The 20000-nt window shown below is 39.0% G+C and overlaps 3 protein-coding genes across 3 annotated transcripts in view; all 3 read left to right on the top strand.

Moving 5' to 3' along the window:
- Positions 1-834, top strand: part of LOC137999763 (neuropeptide Y receptor type 2-like) — a 1253-nt gene extending 419 nt beyond the window's left edge. Inside the window, exon 1 of the mRNA XM_068845665.1 lies at positions 1-834. This exon is cut by the window's left edge and continues 419 nt beyond it. Coding sequence (XP_068701766.1) covers positions 1-816 — 816 coding nt within the window. The 3' untranslated portion in view covers positions 817-834.
- A 1110-nt stretch (positions 835-1944) lies between these two features.
- LOC137999760 (neuropeptide Y receptor type 2-like) lies at positions 1945-8533 on the top strand. The gene is made up of 2 exons (XM_068845661.1): positions 1945-2050; positions 5182-8533. The coding sequence occupies exon 2, from the start codon at positions 5317-5319 to the stop codon at positions 6511-6513; it is 1197 nt and encodes a 398-aa protein (XP_068701762.1). The 5' UTR covers positions 1945-2050; positions 5182-5316; the 3' UTR covers positions 6514-8533.
- Positions 8534-19975: 11442 nt separating this feature from the next.
- The window catches only part of LOC137998949 (neuropeptide Y receptor type 2-like), a 3972-nt gene continuing 3947 nt past the window's right edge, over positions 19976-20000 (top strand). Inside the window, exon 1 of the mRNA XM_068844788.1 lies at positions 19976-20000. This exon is cut by the window's right edge and continues 3947 nt beyond it. The gene's annotated coding sequence lies outside the window, so the exon portion shown is untranslated.

Raw genomic sequence — 20000 nt, forward strand, 5'->3', positions numbered from 1 at the left:
GACGCTTTCCTCTCGATCATTTTTATTCTGATATCGAATCTAACCATTTTAGCCATCGCAGTGGAAAAGTTTTGTGGGGTATTTTTCCCGCTGCGAGAGCTTGTGTCCTCAAAACGCGCTCTCGTTGTTCTCACTTTCGCATGGCTTATAAGTGGATGCTATGCTTCTCCACTGTTCTTCTTCGCCACTCTCCAAAAACACCCTGACGCAGAAACGTTTAGGTGCTTAGTTTGCACGGGAAACTGTGCACAAGTGTATCAGTGGTACGTACTTCAAACAGTTTTATTGGCCACCGGATTCATCCTAACCCTTGTTCTATATGTAGCCATTGGCGTCAAAATATGGCTTCGTCGAATGCCTGGAATTTACCTCCCAGAAGCGCAAAGAAAAGAGCAGGCTAAGAGGTACAGAGCAATAAAAATGCTAGCAATGTTGATTGTTGTATTTTACACCTCGTTTATACCCTTTTGGGTCTCTCAACTTGCCTTTCACTTTCATTTCGAGGACAAACTCGGTTCTGATGATCTTTACGCTCAAATTTCGGCTTTCTTCATGTTTTGCAACGGCGCCATTAATCCAGTCATCTACAGCAAATACAACTTACAAATTCGTTATGAATTTAAAAGCTTTCTTTGTTGTGGGTGGAAGCCGGAGGTGAATTGTCCGACATGTCATATCAGAAAAGACCCTAACCGGCACTTGCAAAGACCAGTGAAGCCGAAATCAAGAAAGTCCGATCAAAGATGCTCCAAAAAAGCTGAACTGATCATATCGAGAGATTCACGCCTTGCAGAAATGGAGAACTCCATGTTATGAAATTCTGAAAGTCGGTAAATATTTGCCACGGGAAGGACATCCTGCTCTGGAAAGAATAAATGAATGGATTAATTAATGGCGGAGAGCGCGTGCATGTGTCATCACACAAATCAACTACTGACATGCATTGTCTGCGAAGAACACAAATTCATCACTGATCCACATTATTGCTGAAATTGTTGCGCTGTCGATAAACAATTCAGATATCCGGCAAGCAAATTCATTTGCAATAAAGATTGTCTGCAAATAAAACGAGCAGGAAGAACTTGAATTAAAAATGGTCAGCTGTTTTGGAGAACTGTCCCGGTATTGTGATCTACAACATGGAAGACCGTTTTATATCAACAATGCCTGATCCACAGCTTGCCGTTGCGAAAAAACTCTTACAAACAAATAATTATCTTGGGTAATTTAGGCGTAAAACGAGTCTTAGCAACTGGCTCGCAATTTTTCTCATTTTATCGAAGTACTTGAAAACACTGAATTATCTGCGGAATCAGCTACATGAACAAGGAGGCGCTATAGTGAAAGGATTTTTCTCTGAAAAATGAGCAAGATGTACATCAGTTAGCAAATTTATATATTGTAACTTTCCCCAAATGAAACTGTCGACTCGGACAGTCTTGCCAAAACAGAATTCTTTATTTGTAAGTAAACCCTTTCACCCCAAGATCCCAATGTCAATTCTCCTTACGCACTGCCATACTTTTCTTTCTATGTCATTTAGGGGGAATTTGGCATTACATAAAGCAAATATCCTCTGACTAATTATTTCTTTATTCTAATCACCTCCATGTCTGGTTGAAAACACTTTGATAATGTAAGAGGATTTTACATATTGATCACTCCTGTGAGTGCAGATCATCGCGAAAGAATTAAAGTTTCACAAGAGCGTCTTCAGATCGTGTAGACGAATTAATTATAAGTCGGCGTTACGCGTACATATACCAAGCTTAGTGAAAAATACTTTTGCTTTTCCTGTAAGCCCTGGTGAACTTCGACAACGAAGCACAAACGCAAATGAACAAACACAAATGACGTCAAGCTATAACTACAAACGAACGCGAAGAGGCTCGATGGTGTACGTGTGGAAACTATACTTCCCCTCTTTTGTGATACAGTGATGCATGGCTTCATTCCTTAATCGAAGAGTCAGGACTAATTAACGTTCTGAGAAGTGACGAAAAAATTATTCTAACGGCTTCTAAGAAGTTCTAGCTTTGCAATCCGCCAGGTGAGAAAAAAGAGTAGCTTAGGTTCTACAACGTTAAACGTTCGAGGAATCTTGAGCAAGTTTCAAGTAGTCACGTAGGATCACTTTCAATGTAAAAAGTGGTCTTTTCTTTTAAGTACGGACAGTAGTTTTTCTAAGGGTATCACGTACACCAGCTGATGGTTACTTCACGACAAGACAAATATTACCTTTTTTTTGTAAACGTATCAGATATAAGATTATTTTATGTCGACATAAACATTGACTTTTTCAGCTCTACTCAGGAAACACTTTTGACAAGATGTGGACAAAGTCTTAAGTGGGTGAGGAGAAGGGACGGTCTATGTGTTTTACACAACGCCTTTTTTTTAGATAACGGAGGCATTCTTGTTAATTAAGGGCTGTACTTTATCGGCCATAACCAGAACGTGAAAAAAAGATCAAACGAAACAACAACAACAAGCCTACTTAACCTACATTACGACCCAAGTAAACGATAATGAAAAGACATTTACTGTATGTTTACATTTCAGTTGCCTCAGAAATTCCAATCAGTCAGCCAAGAATAAAGTACTGAATATTGAAAGTGCATTGCATAATGAGCTACCTCTTGGAAATTTCAATGAACGCGTTGTACCCGATAATTTCTGAGCAATGATGCTTTGAAAGTTCGAAGTTTTTCAAAGACTGTATGGGAATATGAGCGCCTATACTACCATACAATTAAATCAGTTTTTGATGGCTAATAACTGGCTCGTTATCAAAGCTAAAAGGCTTAAACTTGGGTATTAACGAAGTTTAACAAGGCGGTTCTTTTACCTTTTGACGGCAATTTGTAAATGGCATGGTGCCTTCTGGAAAAAAAAACTCGTATGTTAAGATGTCAAAACTGGGTTAATTTCGAAGTTTCTTTTCCGCTAGCATTGCCATTGAAAACTTCCGAATTCGTCACAAAGTATCCATCCCTTCGACGGTCTTTGAAAAGATACGTGTCTTTTCCGCGACAGTTTGTTCAGTCCATCTGCTTTCAAACATGTTTCTGTCGCACATAGGGGAAGTCGCAGAGATAACTTCAAAAAGTCATTTAAACGAGGAAAAGTTTCTTGGCAGCGCAATTGAAAAATCTGCAGTGGTGCAATCATTGCGCAGTCATGATTAAAAACGGGTTAGTAAGTTTGTGAAAGTGTGAGTTGCCTTTGAATATTTTCCATCCAGCGCGTTCTTGTGTTGGTTTTAACAAACCGGAAGATTCGCGGGGGCATGGGGATTACAAAATACTTATTTGGAGTTTTTTTCTCGCCCCGTTCCCCTGAGCGTCACCCATGAATTGACTGACTGGCTGCTGTGCCCATGGGTGCATACTACTCGATAACAAAGTTTGCAATTTCCACCGGATCGACTTCGAGTGTCTCTTTTAAAGTTATGTCGCCAAAGTTTAGTTAGCTTTCTTCGCGATGATATATGCATGACAAAGGGATGTTCGGGCGTCAGAGTTCCATTTCGACAACGTTTGCATAGTCTCTTACTTTGGCAACGGAAACAACTTTTTTGATTCTAACGCTGTCGTAGCTTAATATATGTCTTAACGTACGTATAAACTCCCGTCACCGTTGCTTTCACAATAATTACTGTTTCCGTGTTCCGTGAAACAGGTCAAATTCCCCTGATTCCGCTAAAAAAATAAAAATACTTACCTATTTGCGGCTTATCCCGTCAGTACTGGGTCGTGTCCAGGCCCCTAAATGCCCAAGAGCTCTAAAAGTTCTCTGGACTACCTGCCTTTAATAAACCAATCCGCGTGAAAGGCTCGTAAAAGGTCCAGTATAGCTCTGATACGCACAGCACGTCTTCGAAGCTTATCTGTTGCCAGAGGGAAAGACATACAAATAATACAACAAATCTTTTCAATGAAAACTTCATCGTTGTTAATTAAATTTTTTTGGTATGATGTAATATTTTCATATAATAGGCTATTTATGGATCCGTCTCGCGATAGTTCGAGTAACACCAGACAGACGCAAAAATGGTAGGATTAATGCATACAATCGACATTTTTCCCTCTATCTCTAAGTTGAAAAGGTTTCAAAATTCAGAGGACGCTATATCTGACTATGTACAAAAAGTACGAAAAACAGGAAGACTATAAAAACGTTTCTTCGGACAAAAGTAATCATGGGGGACTTGAACGTTGACTCAGTGCTCAACTAACTTGCGACATACGAAACACCTGGCTTACATTTAAGCAATGTTTGGATGTATTTTGAAAAGCTACGAAAAATATCATCTCTTCGGATTCTTTAGCTGAATATGTGATTAAACTGAAAACTAATTGTGGAGCGAGGGCTGATTGCGTCCAAAATCTTGTATAACTGACTTAAATGTATACTGACTTCGCCTTTCGAAAACCAAGGGATTTAATTTCTTCATGATACGTAAGGTTCCAGGAAGCACTTTACTAAAGAAAACACAACCTTTTCATCACCGGTTGTTAAAGCTCTCGATAGGATATTTTATCGAAAAAACCAGTTGGATTCCGCTATTCAGCCTGTCCTGCTGTTATTGAGACCAGTAAGCCGAAGCTAACATTTGTCGCGCCTCTTTTTCAAAAACATTACATAAGTTGCTTTATATATTTTAAAAAAATGAAGCTTAGCGTTCGCAGCTGTCGTTTGCTACGTGATGCTTAAGTTTTTTTTTCTTTGAACGCGGAGATGTGTTTGATAATTTAAGTAACAATACTTGGCGGAAGTCAGTGTAAATGAACTTACGGAGGTGCGGCTAGAAAGCCACCTTACCATATAAATGTAACAGTAAATACTTTTAGGAAAACTCCAACAAAAAAGTTGTTTTTGGAGTCTATGCAAATCTACGTAAGTGAATTCAGTGATGAATTTGATTTCCAGAAATAGTAGTGGAATTAATTAATGTTAATCTTTGTACTTTCACTGGAGCAAAACATGTAGGATGCCGGTGACAATGAATTAAAACTGCGGGGAAAAAGAAGTGTCCTTGACTCAATTTTCGTCGTCACTTTTGATAAGGTCTTCTGAAGAGCGCTTAATCAACAGACACTGAAATAAAGTGTTTTGAATGTTTCCCAAAGCCACAACCGAAACTGATACGAGTATTTATCTCATGCTTATATTAAACAGAAGGTGAATTTCAATCACATCTTGTCGTCGTCTTTGGCTGATTGACACTTTTTGAGGATGACGTTATCTAACTCTGACATCATTGTTTAAAAGCTGCATGCAACTGAGTTGCTGAATGCAGAAGTGAACAGAACCATGAGGAACTGGAGCGCAGCAAATTTTAGCTTGATGCAACCAGCAAATTACAGTTCGTTCCCAGAGCAACACCAAACGCAACTGGCAAAAGGGAAAAGCGAGCTTACCACATGGACGATCGTTCAAGTGCTAGCTTACTATGCGATGATTCTTCTTTCCTTGATCGGCAACACGATCGTCATCAAGGCCATCAAGAGAATTCGATCAAAGCTTAGAAGGCAATTGCACTATCTGTTCATCGTGAACCTCTCTGTGTCTGATCTGTTATTTGCCGTGGAGAATATACCCATGGTCTGCACTTATTTGTTGATGAACGGAAGTTGGAAAATCGAAGGCACTCTGGGTTCCTTCCTTTGCAAGTTTAATTCGTTTACGTCTCTGGTCCTTATTCTGACGTCAAATCTAACGATTTTGGCCATTGGGGTCGAGAGATTTTGCGGGACATTTTGCCCTCTGAGAGTGTTTATTTCAAAGAAACGCGCTTATTTTATGATAGCTTGCACGTGGTTGGTAAGTGGAATATATTCTTCACCACTGCTTTCGTCTTGCTTCGCTGATCTTGAAAGATCTCCCGACGGAAGTATGAAATGTCACCTTTACGTCCAAAGCCAAAAGGTCATTCATTGGTTTGTGCTGCAAACGGCGCTACTAGCAGCTGGTTTCGTCACAACACTGGTGCTTTACACCGCAATTGGGATCAAAATATGGCGCGGAAAAACACCCGGAATACAACTTAAAAGCTTACAACTTCGACTGCACGCCAGGAAAATCAAAGCTGTGAAAATGCTTGCGATTTTGGTGACCGTATTTTACATCTCTTTCATACCATTTTCGATCTATCAGCTTTCAGTTTTTTTTGGGTTTCATCTCAAACTTGGTTCTCGTTATGGGCAAATCGCTGCGTTTCTTATGTACTGCAATGGAGCTATCAACCCGGTAATTTACAGCGTGTATAACGAGGGCATTAGAAATGAGTTCAAAGCCCTTTTCAATTGCAAGAAAATCATCTTGAATCCACAAAGAAGCCTTTTTTTGACCTCCCAAATCACAAGAAGATTAAAGGATTTGGGATTAAGGCAATTTCACGATACACGAGATAAAGCCGGTCCTTGTCAGCCGAGAGGGCTAGCTGTGGTTGCCGCGCCTTCAGATGAAACAAATCTAGTGGGTTTTCCTTTCGAGGAAACACGATTGTGATGTGATGTTTGATTTTAGATTTCAAGGTCACAAAAAACTAACCTAAAATACTGAACATTTCAAGTGGGATCTTATTCATATCACATAGTGATGGGACACTATACAACTTCTATTTGCAGGTCTCTACCTCATCATTGGCGTTCTTCGTCTTAAAAAAAAAGAGAGCCGTTATCATTTCAGTGTTTAGCATTGCGTGATTAGAAACAGCAAAGTCTTGTCGAGGAATTCCAATAGTTAAGTACGGTGTGGCAAAAATTGTATTATGTCCGATTTTCCTTTTCCGGAATTCTGCTTTGAGACTTATGTATTTTCCGCATTCTCTAAACGCCATAAGCCAAACCAACTCAAGTTGAATAGACGAGTTCACGCTCTTGATTGCATCATGGGTAATCAGGGCAACATGGCGGGAAATTCAAAGGTTTGTATGGAAATTCAAAGCAAAATATACTGTACGTGACTCTACTTTATAGACTTTCGCCTTCATAAACCAAACAAATAAGGTCATGTTCACAACTGAGATGAACTAGACTTGGTATCCGTTCTTTGTAATTCCTAAATATTGCTTTTTTTGTCTCCACACATTCTCTGTAATTTTCTGCCTTTGGAATTATAGGAAATGATGGCATAAACTCCTTTTAATAAAATAATTTCTACGATAGCCATTCTCTCCAAATTTATTCTGCAGCACCTTTGAGCGCATATCTTTTGTTCTGGAAAATGAAAAACCCAAAATTGCATGTCGTGAATACTTTTCATCGTTTTGAACTTCCTTACAAACCTTTGAATTTCTCTCCATCTTGCCCTGATTACCCACGATGCACTCAAGAGCGTGAACTCGTCTATTCCGGGTCAAGTCTAGCTCTGACTAGCAACACTAAGTTGCCTTAGGTGCTCGCTAGTTTAACTTCTCCGTTATGTTCGTAGAGTGCGGCAATGCCGGGCAACAAGAACCCCATCGGAAAATTCGACGCCACAATAATGCCACAGAACTTGTGCTCTGCCGCGTAGTCTCCACAAACTATAACCTGTTTATTTCGTTCATTCTGCTACCAAGAGAAGAATAGATAGAATATATACTAACGCTATTCCATTCGTTTCAAAAACGAAATAAAAGCCAGAAGAAAAGTTAAATCGAGTAATTCGATGTTCCTGTTCCGGACTAGAGCGTTTTCACTCACGTGACCAGCAGCCATATTGGATTACTGAAACAAAAGGAAGTATTTGCATAAAAGGAGGAGGATTAGTTTGGTACATCATCATGGCCACCATTTCTTTGTTTTGGAACACCAACATGGCAGCCGTGACGTCGTGTGAAAACGCTCTATAGTCTTACAGGTTGCGCAAGTGCAACCATTTATTTTAAAGGGCTTGTGCCATGGCATTGAGGTTAATTTTGTGTAGTTTTACCAGTTATTCGCTCCTCTTCGCTATGCAACTTAACATTAACCAGAAATTCCTTTTAAACAACACAAATAAAGCTTCATGACGAGAAATGCCTGTCGATCATATATGTTACAGTTAAATTTAAATTCAGGTTAATTTTAATTTCAACCTAGGTCATTTTTATTTTAAACTAGGTTGAAATTGAAAGTAGGAACCATCAACAAAAATCCATCAATTATTAGCCCGCCAAGTACGTGTAATATATTGGTAAGTAAATTGGTCCTAGACGTGAGTGGATGAACTTAGTGTAGCTTAACATTTTCACGAGTATTTTATAAAACCCCAAGGGTTGTTAAGTCTGGGCACTGATTTTAAGGACGGTGCCTACTATTGTTATTGGGCATATGGTGTGCGTATCTCGAGATACTCGGGTTTCCTATCGGTGATGCTTGCTAATTCAGGGATATTTTTGCGCGGTTTAAAACTATCCGGAGAAAGTAGATCTTAGTGAGTACTCTTGGTATCCAGAAAATAAATTGGTGGTAATCATGCATTTTTCAGAGATAATTAAGCTTCAATTTGAGAAAAAACGCCATACATTGCTTTGTATTTTAAAGCTTTTTACAAATATTATTCATGAATTATCTTTGAAAAATGCATGGTTATATTTTCTTGATGAATTTGAAAAACACTTGTTAAGACATCTACATTTTCTCCATAATCATAAACCGGGGCAAACATACATTTGAATTAGTAGGTACCGTCCTTAAATGGTTAGCATTAAGGCTGAGGTTGGGCATACTGTGCATGATAACTGATTGTACTTTTCTATCTCAGAGCTTTTTAGAAGGACATTGTTCATTGATGAATCTCCTTAGGCGGGAGGGCAGGGGGCAACAATATTGAATTATCAAAGGAATAAAAGAACTGAAACATACATGATGTATTGTTGACTTTTAATTTGCTTAGTTATTTGCTCTATCTTTTGCTTACTTCGAATTCGTCATAAACAAAAGCAAGTGAAAACAAAACTTTGAAAAGGCAGAGAAAGGATTTCATAATCTATTGATCAGGAGCCATTTTGTAGGCTCTTGTAAGTGTTACTTCTTTTTAATTATCAAATAAAATATTAGTTTTTTTTTTAAATTTTGCTGAGTCCGTTTGTGATGATAAATCCAAACTTTGTGATTATTTTGGCACAGCTCCCTTCAAGTTTTACAATTTGAGCACGTAGCACATTTGGATGAAGGGGTGTTTCCCTTTCCATTTGATTAATTTTCAGGGCCACAAAATCCTGACATCGAACTTCAGTCTTCTTTTTCTTCTTCCCCATCAGGTGTATGACCGCAGACCGCAGACTGCCTCCAAATAGCGCTGATAAGCATTATTTAAGTCTAAGCACCCATTTCAAATAGTGCTGATAAACAGTATTTAAGTCTAATCTTAAGCACCCATTTTAGAACGGTTAGCTTTAAACGATTGTGATTTAGGATTAGTCTGCAGTCCGCGATCTGCAGTTTGCAAGGGTCAGACACCGCACTCCTTCAATGTCTGGCTCATCCACTCTTTCAAATTCTTGACCATTTTCCTACTCTGTATTTGATGAAGCTGTGACTTGTCCGCTCATTTGTGGCTTTTTGATTTATTTTCTCCGAGAATCAATCAATCAATCTTTATTTATTTATACACGAAAACCACTACATAAGGCATTTTGGCAATGGTTCTGTAATAAGTTGTGCTTTTTTGCAGCGGTTTCTCCAAGATAACGACACCAGTGATTTGGTGACAAGTTCTTTTCTTTGAATAATAAATTAATCAGGGGTTTCGTTTTAGGCCGGACGCCGGAAGCAACATCCGGTTGTTCGACATGTAACGTCCGGTAGTTCACACACGAAATAATTGTTTTTTTAATTGTGAAAATCGATTTTTTTTCCCATTTATTAACTAAAGAAAGACTTGACCCTTACTTTACTCATCTAGTTATGTAATGAATAGAATCGGAAAAAAAGAGATAATTCCTGTCATACACATGTATAATAAAATCATAATTCATCATTCCCCATCCCTTCCCCCTCCCCTACTAGCTATGATAACTGACCAGACAAGGTCTCTGACAACTGACTCTGACCTTTGATCAGAAAGCACATGTCCGAATCAGTCTTTCTCACCTTTCATTTGTACATTATCTCACCGAAATGAAAAGAATAAGCGATTTTTTTGCGCCGGCCCATCGGCGAAGAAAAGACAAGTTGACGGTAATTGTATTATGTAATCTAAGAAATTATAATGATTAATCCTAGATCTGCAGCACTTAGGAGAGAGCTATTTTGCCACAGCTTTGCAGGGTTCTCAGACTTTTTTTAGTCCGCGCATAATCAACAAGCATGAAATAAAATCACTCGGTGCTAGACTGCCTTCCTGCTTTTAATAGTCTCAGCGATAAAAATAGCGTATTCTCTCTTAAACAACACCAATTTATAGCTGTGATACAAGATATGGAGCGGGGAAATGTGTGCAAAGCATGGAGTGGTTTATTCGCAGAGTGTCTTTTTACATTTGCCCTAGGCGCAGCAGGTGATTTGTATTAATTTAAAGTCTACGCTTTCAATTATAAATATACCTTAAAAACAAGAGAACAAGAGTACTGATCAGTCAACTAGAATCAGTGGGATTAGAAGTACAGAATATGCGCAGCTTTGTTTCTGACGGTGCAGCGGTATTGACTGGAACTAGAAATGGTGTGGTTAAGCTTTTAAAGGACGAATCCTTTGGTTTTATTTTTTCATTGCTTAGCACATAAGCTCGCGTTTGCTTGTGTCCATTCAGCAGAAACTATTGGCTACATTTCGCACTGTGAGGTAAAATTGAACCAGGTATGGAAGTTGTTCGATGATTCAGCAAAACGAACCGCAACATATCTGAAAGTTCAGGAAAGCGCAAAGAATTTGACACTGCTCGAGAAAGGGAGAAAAAAGATTGCAAAAAAGCTTAAGAAGGCTTGTCGCACCCGTTGGCTATCTCTTGACAAATCAGTGCAGGCTGTTTTTGCAGATTTTTTTGCGATTATCCAAACACCGGAAGAGCTAGAGTGAACCAACCGAGTCAGCAGCAGAGGGTTTACTGAAAAGAATGAAAATTGTGAAATTAATCGGCGCCATTTACATCCTTCACGATGTTCTGCCGGTTTTATCACAACTGAGCAAACATTTTCAGCGGGGAAATGTTAATGTTTCACATCTCTCGCCTGCAATCAGGGCCACTCATGCCAAACAGCTTCAGAATGATCTATCACCAAACGGAACACTGAACCCTAGCGGTCTGGCACCCACAGAACACAACATGCAGGAACTGTCTTCACTTATGAATAGGTATATCGTGGCTCTTCAGGACAACATCAACAGCCGATTTGATACCACTTTGCCGCAAGTGAGTGCATTTTCTATCTTTGATATCGTTGACCTACCAAGGTGAGGTTCGAGAGTTACGGTCACTCTGAAATCAACGTTATCGCCAACCACTTCTATGAAAGGGAGGTTGAAGAGGAGGAGAAAGTCAAGGCTTCAAAATTTCTTGCACAACGGCAAAACTTCAAGTATATGAAATGGCCACGTGGAAGAAACAAGTGCCCCAAGCCCTTTTCGAACCAAGTTGCATGTTTGCGGGCGAATTACTCGCAAATTATTTCCTTTGTCATATCATGGTGAAAACTTCAACCGAAATGGCACCATCCAGAATAACGACGTTCTAGTGTTCTAGCAAGGCCTGATATTTCCTTATATCTGAGAGAAAATAGCCACGAATACTTGTGAGTAATGATTTTCAACATGAAGAGAATCAGTTACACTGTATGCTCATTTAGAACAGTTACAGGTTATTTTACGAAAATCAATTAGATCTGTTTGCATGAGAAAGAAAATCGGTTTGTTATCACGACTAGAAATGATGCCTCGTTTTTGGTGTATTTTGGATAGCGATGTTGGTGTCCCCAAACAAAGAAACGGCGGCCATGTTGGTGTCCCGACCCTTAATCCTCCGGGAATTGAACTCTATTGTTATGCAAACGTTTTTTTTTTGTTTTCATTCAAAAACATGCGGGCTGTTGATCACGTGGGTGAAACCCAAGAATATTTGACGATCTGTCCTCCAGAATCAAGAGCCCAACTCTTACAAACAATTTTTGCTTTTGTTGCACAGGAGACTCGGAGCATTTTCAATCTTCTTCAGATAAATTTAGCCACCCTTTAACTTCTTCATTAAGTTCCATCTTCGGCCATATAACTGTGGATGAGCTGAAGTCTCACTTTACGTCATTTACGCAAGTGCGAAATGGTAGTTATCGTGAGGGCTTGGAAATAGTAGTAATGAAGAACATTAAAGAAGAAGGGAAAGAAAGGGAGAGGCGGTATGTGGAAGAAGAACGGAAGGCAAGGGAAAGATGGAAGAGGAATTTAATCAATGTGTCTTTTTTATTATTTAGTTGTATAAAGTAAAAAAAACAAAAACAGCAGTAGACTAGCAACCTTTGTGGCATGATTATGGTGCTGAAGCAAGAATCCCCTTACAAGAAGGGGTTCCTCTCCACTAACTGAGATAATAATCTCTAGTAAAGTGGGTAAGTGTGGGGAAAATACTGTGTGTGTGGATGGTCAGTTGAGGGAAAATCATAACCAAAAATTAGTCTGTAAAATGAGGAAGAGAAATTCACAAAGCAAACTCTCAACCTCACAGTGGAGTTAGCAAAACAAAACAATCTCTGTGTGAAAATAAAAACTTTAATTTCAGAAACAGCCAGATAGTACATGTATAAGAAACTAAATCAAGTAAGAGGGATAAACAAATATTTGAACATGAAAATTATTCGTTCTTAAAAAATAAGAATAATAAATAAGAAACAATCCCTACACAAACCCTTCGTTCTTAAAAACAGGAAAGGGCAGTTCCAAAACCCAAAGAAATCCCATGCAAAATGAAACACAGGTGTATTAAATGAGGCAAATCTAAACAACTCAAAGGGAAAGAAAAGCTGACTGCGACACCATTAGGCTCGTAAATGGCTGCGAATCTTCAGGGGTAGAGCGCAACCGAGCAAGGGGGTTTCTAGTCCAGCGCTGGACCTCTACCCGACCCCCTTGTGCCGAGTCAAGAAAGGAAAAAGAAAGGAACAAACGGAAAACCAGGAGAAAACAACACCAAAACCATGGACAGACTAACACGACCAAAACTGCAAAACCAATCAAGCAAAACTGGGACTGATAACATGAACCAAGGACACACTTATCAGATGTATAACATGATTACTGAAGCAAAATTATAGTTCAAAATAAAGAAAAATGAATACCTGGTTACTTACATGGAAGAAAAAGCTGGCACAAATATCCCTACTCACCAAACATTTGCAAAGTCTCCAGCAAACGTCAGCTGTGCTTACGACAAAAGAATTCAAATGTGACCCAAACTGCACACGTGGCCTGGGCACGAGATATGAGAAGGAGTCGATCTGGGAACCAGCATGACAGGGAAAATGCCCAATGCAGTAAAGTACTACTACGAAATGGGGATTAGGAAGCTAAAAAAGGGCAGATTGACCCAGAAAAACATGGAGGCCCAAGTGAGATTGTGTTGCTATTGATTCAGGGTGTACTGCATGAGTATAATCATTCGTTCTTCTGAATAGTTCCAGAAACAAAAACCCATCAGGTGTAAAGATCATTCGTTCTTTTGGATGGATCCAGGAAAAAATCCCATCAGGTGTATAAATAATTCGTTCTTTTGGATGGATCTAGGGGAAAATCCCATCAGGTGTAAAAATCATTCGTCCTTTTGGATGGATCCAGGGAAAAATCCCATCAGGTGTAACTGTATTTCTCACTTGTGTAACTTTTATTAATTTTCCTTCTTTTTTACCCTATTTCTTTGTATAATAAGGCTCCATATATAAATACTTAATATTGCAATTTCTTTGTTATTAAATCTTAAGTTTCTTTTATTTGATGATGATTATCAACTTTTCACAATCGTAATCTAGCTAAATGGGGCACAATATTAGTTAACCTAGAGGTGCCCCTCTCCTGTTTGTGTAACTTTTCAAATATTAATTTATGAATTGTTTATCTGAAGGGGAGAAATAAATGCATAAAAATACATAAAATACATAGAAACTGGTGCAATATTGCTGACTTACAATGTTGGACGTGAGGCCTAACGTAAAAAACAAGGTGGGCCAACAATAATATAAAAATACTGGGGAAAGGTCATTTAACATGATATGTTATAGCCTCCAACCTTACTTTGGGCAATCATAATAATGGAAAAGAGTCTTGACCAGAGTTATGACTATGAAAATTATTTATTCATTATCACAACCATTATAGGTATCATAAACATTTCATTATAATTCCTTTTTTCTGTTGTCCACCAACGCAGAACATGTCTATGTATCGGATCAACGATCGTAAAGTTTGTCTCCTGAGCAACTCTACGGATAAGCAACCCATACCTAAGAAATTGATCGAAGGCCTTCAGTCGGTGAGTACCACGTTAGGATAATTTGCCACAAGAAAACACCGGTGACCCTTATTTGTTTATACTTTGCATATATGACCATGTCGGCATTTATTGCCTGTGCCGGCCTATTTTTGTCACCCAAACTTGAAAAAGGAATGATGAAATTTCGTCTCCTCCATGAACGAAAGTCACATTGGGATTGAATTTTCGACCACATGGCCACCTATCTTTTGACCTGTAGGTGTTCCCGTTGCACGATTTCAAGGAAACAACACCTTTTTATTTTCCACAGGAGGCGCAGCAGGTTCCATCCAGGAAGGGCCTAAGGAAACGACTGAGTACGCGTTGGGTGATCCTGTTTATGATCGTTCATTCCTAAGTGATGAGATGGCTTGCATGTGTGCTAAGCTGCCCATTTACTACATGGTGCCAGAGAGTACTACAGTGACTGTACAAGAGGAGAGAAGTGCAAAACGTAAGTTGTTTAAGTATAGATGTAATTATTCAGTACAATTGGTTAGCATTTAGTGGATGAGGTCGAGTATGATTTGTATGAAACCCAAGCGATGAGGCCACCTCCCCCGATGATTATGAACCTTGTTAGGATATGCATGTGAAACCCGGAAATTATCTAAGTTACATAACTATACAGACATTGTGTTGATAGGAGATTAGATTGACTAGAGATGTCGCATTTTCATTGAACTTGATCAATGGACATCATCAGTGTGCAGCCGCAGGCATTGTTCGGCCAGGGAGACTTTCCGTCTCAACTGCGCACAACGGTGGAAAGAAGGCAAAAATTCAACCTTTAGACTGTGTTAGGATCGTTATTAACCCATCTATTTCAAAGGGAAAAAAGGTCTACTCTGGGAGTTCTCTCATCAATCGAGGATAACAGGTCACCTTCTGCACTTCCCGCACTAAATGCCCCACTCCTTGTCTAAAGTGTAAGGTAACTCACAACACGGCAGGTGGCAAACTCAGTAACGGCATTCATAATCGGTAAAGCATCTTATTTAATAGTATATTTTGTCGTTATTCCTTCCAAGTGAAACACCGAGGAGCCAATTACGGGCTGGAAAGTGGACAAAGTGATTAAACGTCGTACGCTATTCCACTGTTCCAAGAAACCACTTTACCACGAGGCATGAATGCATTTACAAAAACGTCACCTCCTGTGTCTTCATGTGAGATTTCCACTGAACGCGGTCCTTCGTTCCCAGTTACTTGTTGTTTTAGAATGGGCTCCACCGACGTCTTCATCTTAAGCTCACAAACAACGGTTTGGGATACCTTTTAGGTTTTTGAATATGTCGTTGACATCTCTGGTCATTTACGTAGGGTTCCCCCCCCCCCCCCCGGAAATATAGACAATCTTTCGTAGGCAATTGTCATTCCCTTGAGCTTTGGCAACTAGTAGGGACCTCAATATGACAACGACGTCAACGAAAACACCTCTAGACAATAGCATTTGATAATTAAGCAAACGTGAATTTTTGTATATTTCTTTCCTGTTTTCCGCAAATCTGTATCAAAGGTGTAGTGACCAAGCCGCAACGTTTATGCAAAACGGGAGTACACAACGGCAAGTGTTGATTTTTGAACAAAGTTCTTGCCAAAAATGGTTAGCGAGCATTGCGGCTAGTTAACCGCGTGGCCATGGGCCGAGCGCGGTTCTTGCTCTGCAATCGGTTTATTTATTTATTAACCGCGCGGCCATGGGCCGAGCGCGGTTCTTGCTCTGCAATCAGTTTATTTATTTATTTATTTTTCGTTTTTTCGGAGAGCTGAACCAGACTTCCACTAGGCCACATAGTCAGTGGGACTTCCAGTCACGCAGCTTAGGATGTTTATTCGCCAAAAAGCTGTTAAAACGTTAATGTACTTAAAATTTTATGAATATAGTTCACTTTTTATTTACAACAAAATATATATATTTTTGTGTCTTATTGAAACATGTAATCGTGACTTTTAAGAAAGAAAGCTAAGACTATTAAGTAAGGGGATTTTACATATTGATCACTCCTGTGAGTGCAGATCATCGCGAAAGAATTAAAGTTTCACAAGAGCGTCTTCAGATCGTGTAGACGAATTAATTATAAGCCGGCGTTACGTGTACATACACCGAGCTTAGTGAAAAATACTTTTGCTTTTCCTGAAAAAAACCCTCGTGAACTTCGACAACGAAGCACAAACGCAAATGAACAAACACAAATGACGTCAAGCTATAACTGCAAACGAACGCGAAGAGGCTCGATGGTGTACGTGTGGAAACTATACTTCCCCTCTTTTGTGATACAGTGATGCATGGCTTTATTCCTTAATCGAAGAGTCAGGACAAATTAACGTTCTGAGAAGTGACGAAAAAATTATTCTAACGGCTTCTAAGAAGTTCTAGCTTTGCAATCCGCCAGGTGAGAAAAAAGAGTAGCTTAGGTTCTACAACGTTGAACGTTCGAGGAATCTTGAGCAAGTTTCAAGTAGTCACGTAGGATCACTTTCAATGTAAAAAGTGGTCTTTTCTTTTAAGTACGGACAGTAGTTTTTCTAAGGGTATCACGTACACCAGCTGATGGTTACTTCACGACAAGACAAATATTACCTTTTTTTTTGTAAACGTATCAGATATAAGATTATTTTATGTCGACATAAACATTGACTTTTTCAGCTCTACTCAGGAAACACTTTTGACAAGATGTGGACAAAGTCTTAAGTGGGTGAGGAGAAGGGACGGTCTATGTGTTTTACACAACGCCTTTTTTTTAGATAACGGAGGCATTCTTGTTAATTAAGGGCTGCACTTTATCGGCCATAACCAGAACGTGAAAAAAAAGATCAAACGAAACAACAACAACAAGCCTACTTAACCTACATTACGACCCAAGTAAACGATAATGAAAAGACATTTACTGTACGGGAATCTTTGTTTACATTTCAGTTGCCTCAGAAATTCCAATCAGTCAGCCAAGAATAAAGTACTGAATATTGAAAGTGCATTACATAATGAGCTACCTCTTGGAAATTTCAATGGACGCGTTGTACCCGATAATTTCTGAGCAATGATGCTTTGGAAGTTCGAAGTTTTTCAAAGACTGTATGGGAATATTAGCGCCTATACTACCATACAATTAAATCAGTTTTTGATGGCTAATAACTGGCTCGTTATCAAAGCTAAAAGGCTTAAACTTGGGTATTTAACGAAGTTTAACAAGGCGGCTCTTTTACCTTTTGACGGCAATTTGTAAATGGCATGATGCCTTCTGGAAAAAAAAAAACTCGTATGTTAAGATGTCAAAACTGGGTTAATTTCGAAGTTTCTTTTCGGCAAGCATTGCCATTGAAAACTTCCGAATTCGTCACAAAGTATCCATCCCTTCGACGGTCTTTGAAAAGATACGTGTCTTTTCCGCGACAGTTTGTTTAGTCCATCTGCTTTCAAACATGTTTTCTGTCGCTTACAGGGGAAGTCGTAGAGATAACTTCAAAAAGTCATTTAAACGAGGAAAAGTTTCTTGGCAGCGCAATTGAAAAGTCTGTAGTGGTGCAATTATTGCGCAGTATTAAAAACGGGTTAGTAAGTTTGTGAAAGTGTGAGTTGCCTTTGAATATTTTCCATCCAGTGCGTTCTTGTGTTGGTTTTCCCAAACCGGAAGATTCGCGGGGGCATGGGGATTACAAAACACTTATTTGGAATTTTTTCGCTCCATGCCCCTGAGAGTCACCAATGAATTGACTGGCTGGCTGTTGTGTCCATGAGTGCACGCTACTCGATAACAAATTAAAGTTTCCAATTTCCACCGGATCGACTTCGAGTGTCTCTTTTAAAGTTATGTAGCCAAAGTTTAGTTAGCTTTCTTCGCGATGATATATGCATGACAAAGGGATGTTCGGGCGTCAGAGTTCCATTTCGACAACGTTTGCATAGTCTCTTACTTTGGCAACGGAAACAACTTCTTTGCGGACCTTTGATTCTAACGCTGTCGTAGCTTAATATATGTCTTAACGTACGTATAAAATCCCGTCACCGTTGCTTTCATAATAATTACTGTTTCCGTGTTCCGTGAAACAGGTCAAATTCCCCTGATTCCGCTAAAAAAATAAAAATACTTTCCTATTTGCGGCTTATCCCGTCAGTACTGGGTCGTGTCCAGGCCCCTGAATGCCCATGAGCTCTAAAAGTTCCCTGGACTACCTGCCTTTAATAAACCAATCCGCGTGAAAGGCTCGTAAAAGGTCCGGTATAGCTCTGATACGCTCAGCACGTCTTCGAAGCTTATCTGTTGCCAGAGGGGAAGACACACAAATAATACAACAAATCTTTTCAATGAAAACTTCATCGTTGTTAATTAATTTTTTTTGGTATGATGTAATATTTTCATAAAATAGGCTATTTATGGATCCGTCTCGTGATAGTTCGAGTAAAACCAGACAGACGCAAAAATGGTAGGATTAATGCATACAATCGACATTTTTCCCTCTATCTCTAAGTTGAAAAGGTTTCAAAATTCAGAGGACGCTATATCTGACTATGTACAAAAAGTACGAAAAACAGGAAGACTATAAAAACGTTTCTTCGGACAAAAGTAATCATGGGAGACATGAACGTTGACTCAGTGCTCAACTAACTTGCAACGTACGAAACACCTGGCTTACATTTAAGCAATGTTTGGATGTATTTTGAGAAGCTACGAAAAATATCATCTCTTCGGATTCTTTAGCTGAATATGTGATTAAACTGAAAACTAATTGTGGAGCGAGGGCTGATTGCGTCCAAAATCTTGTATAACTGACTTAAATGTATACTGACTTCGCCTTTCGAAAACCAAGGGATTTAATTTCTTCATGATACGTAAGGTTCCAGGAAGCACTTTACTAAAGAAAACACAACCTTTTCATCACGGGTTGTTAAAGCTCTCGATAGGATATTTTATCGAAAAAACCAGTTGGATTCCGCTATTCAGCCTGTCCTGCTGTTATTGAGACCAGTAAGCCGAAGCTAACATTTGTCGCGCCTCTTTTTCAAAAACATTACATAAGTTGCTTTATATATTTAAAAAAAATGAAGCTTAGCGTTCGCAGCTGTCGTTTGCTACGTGATGCTTAAGTTTTTTTTTTTCTTTGAACACGGAAATGTGTTTGATAATTTAAGTAACAATACTTGGCGGAAGTCAGTGTAAATGAACTTACAGAGGTGCGGCTAGAAAGCCACCTTACCATATAAATGTAACAGTAAATACTTTTAGGAAAACTCCAATAAAAAAGTTGTTTTTGGAGGCTATGCAAATCAACGGAAGTGAATTCAGTGATGAAATTGTAGTGGAATTAATGTTAATCTTTGTACTTTTTCTGGGGCAAAACTGTCGGTGACAATGAATTAAAACTGCGGGAAAAAAGAAGTGTCCTTCACTCAATTTTCTTCGTCACTTTAGGTAAGGTCTTCTGAATAGCGCTTAATCAAGAGACACTGAAATAAAGTGTTTTGAATGTTTCCCAAAGCCACAACCGAAACTGATACGAGTATTTATCTCATGCTTATATTAAACAGAAGGAGAATTACAATCACATCTTGTCGTCGTCTTTAGCTGATTGACGTTTTT

This window comes from Montipora foliosa, chromosome 4 (assembly GCF_036669935.1).
Source record: "Montipora foliosa isolate CH-2021 chromosome 4, ASM3666993v2, whole genome shotgun sequence".
In the NCBI taxonomy this organism is placed as follows: domain Eukaryota; kingdom Metazoa; phylum Cnidaria; class Anthozoa; order Scleractinia; family Acroporidae; genus Montipora; species Montipora foliosa.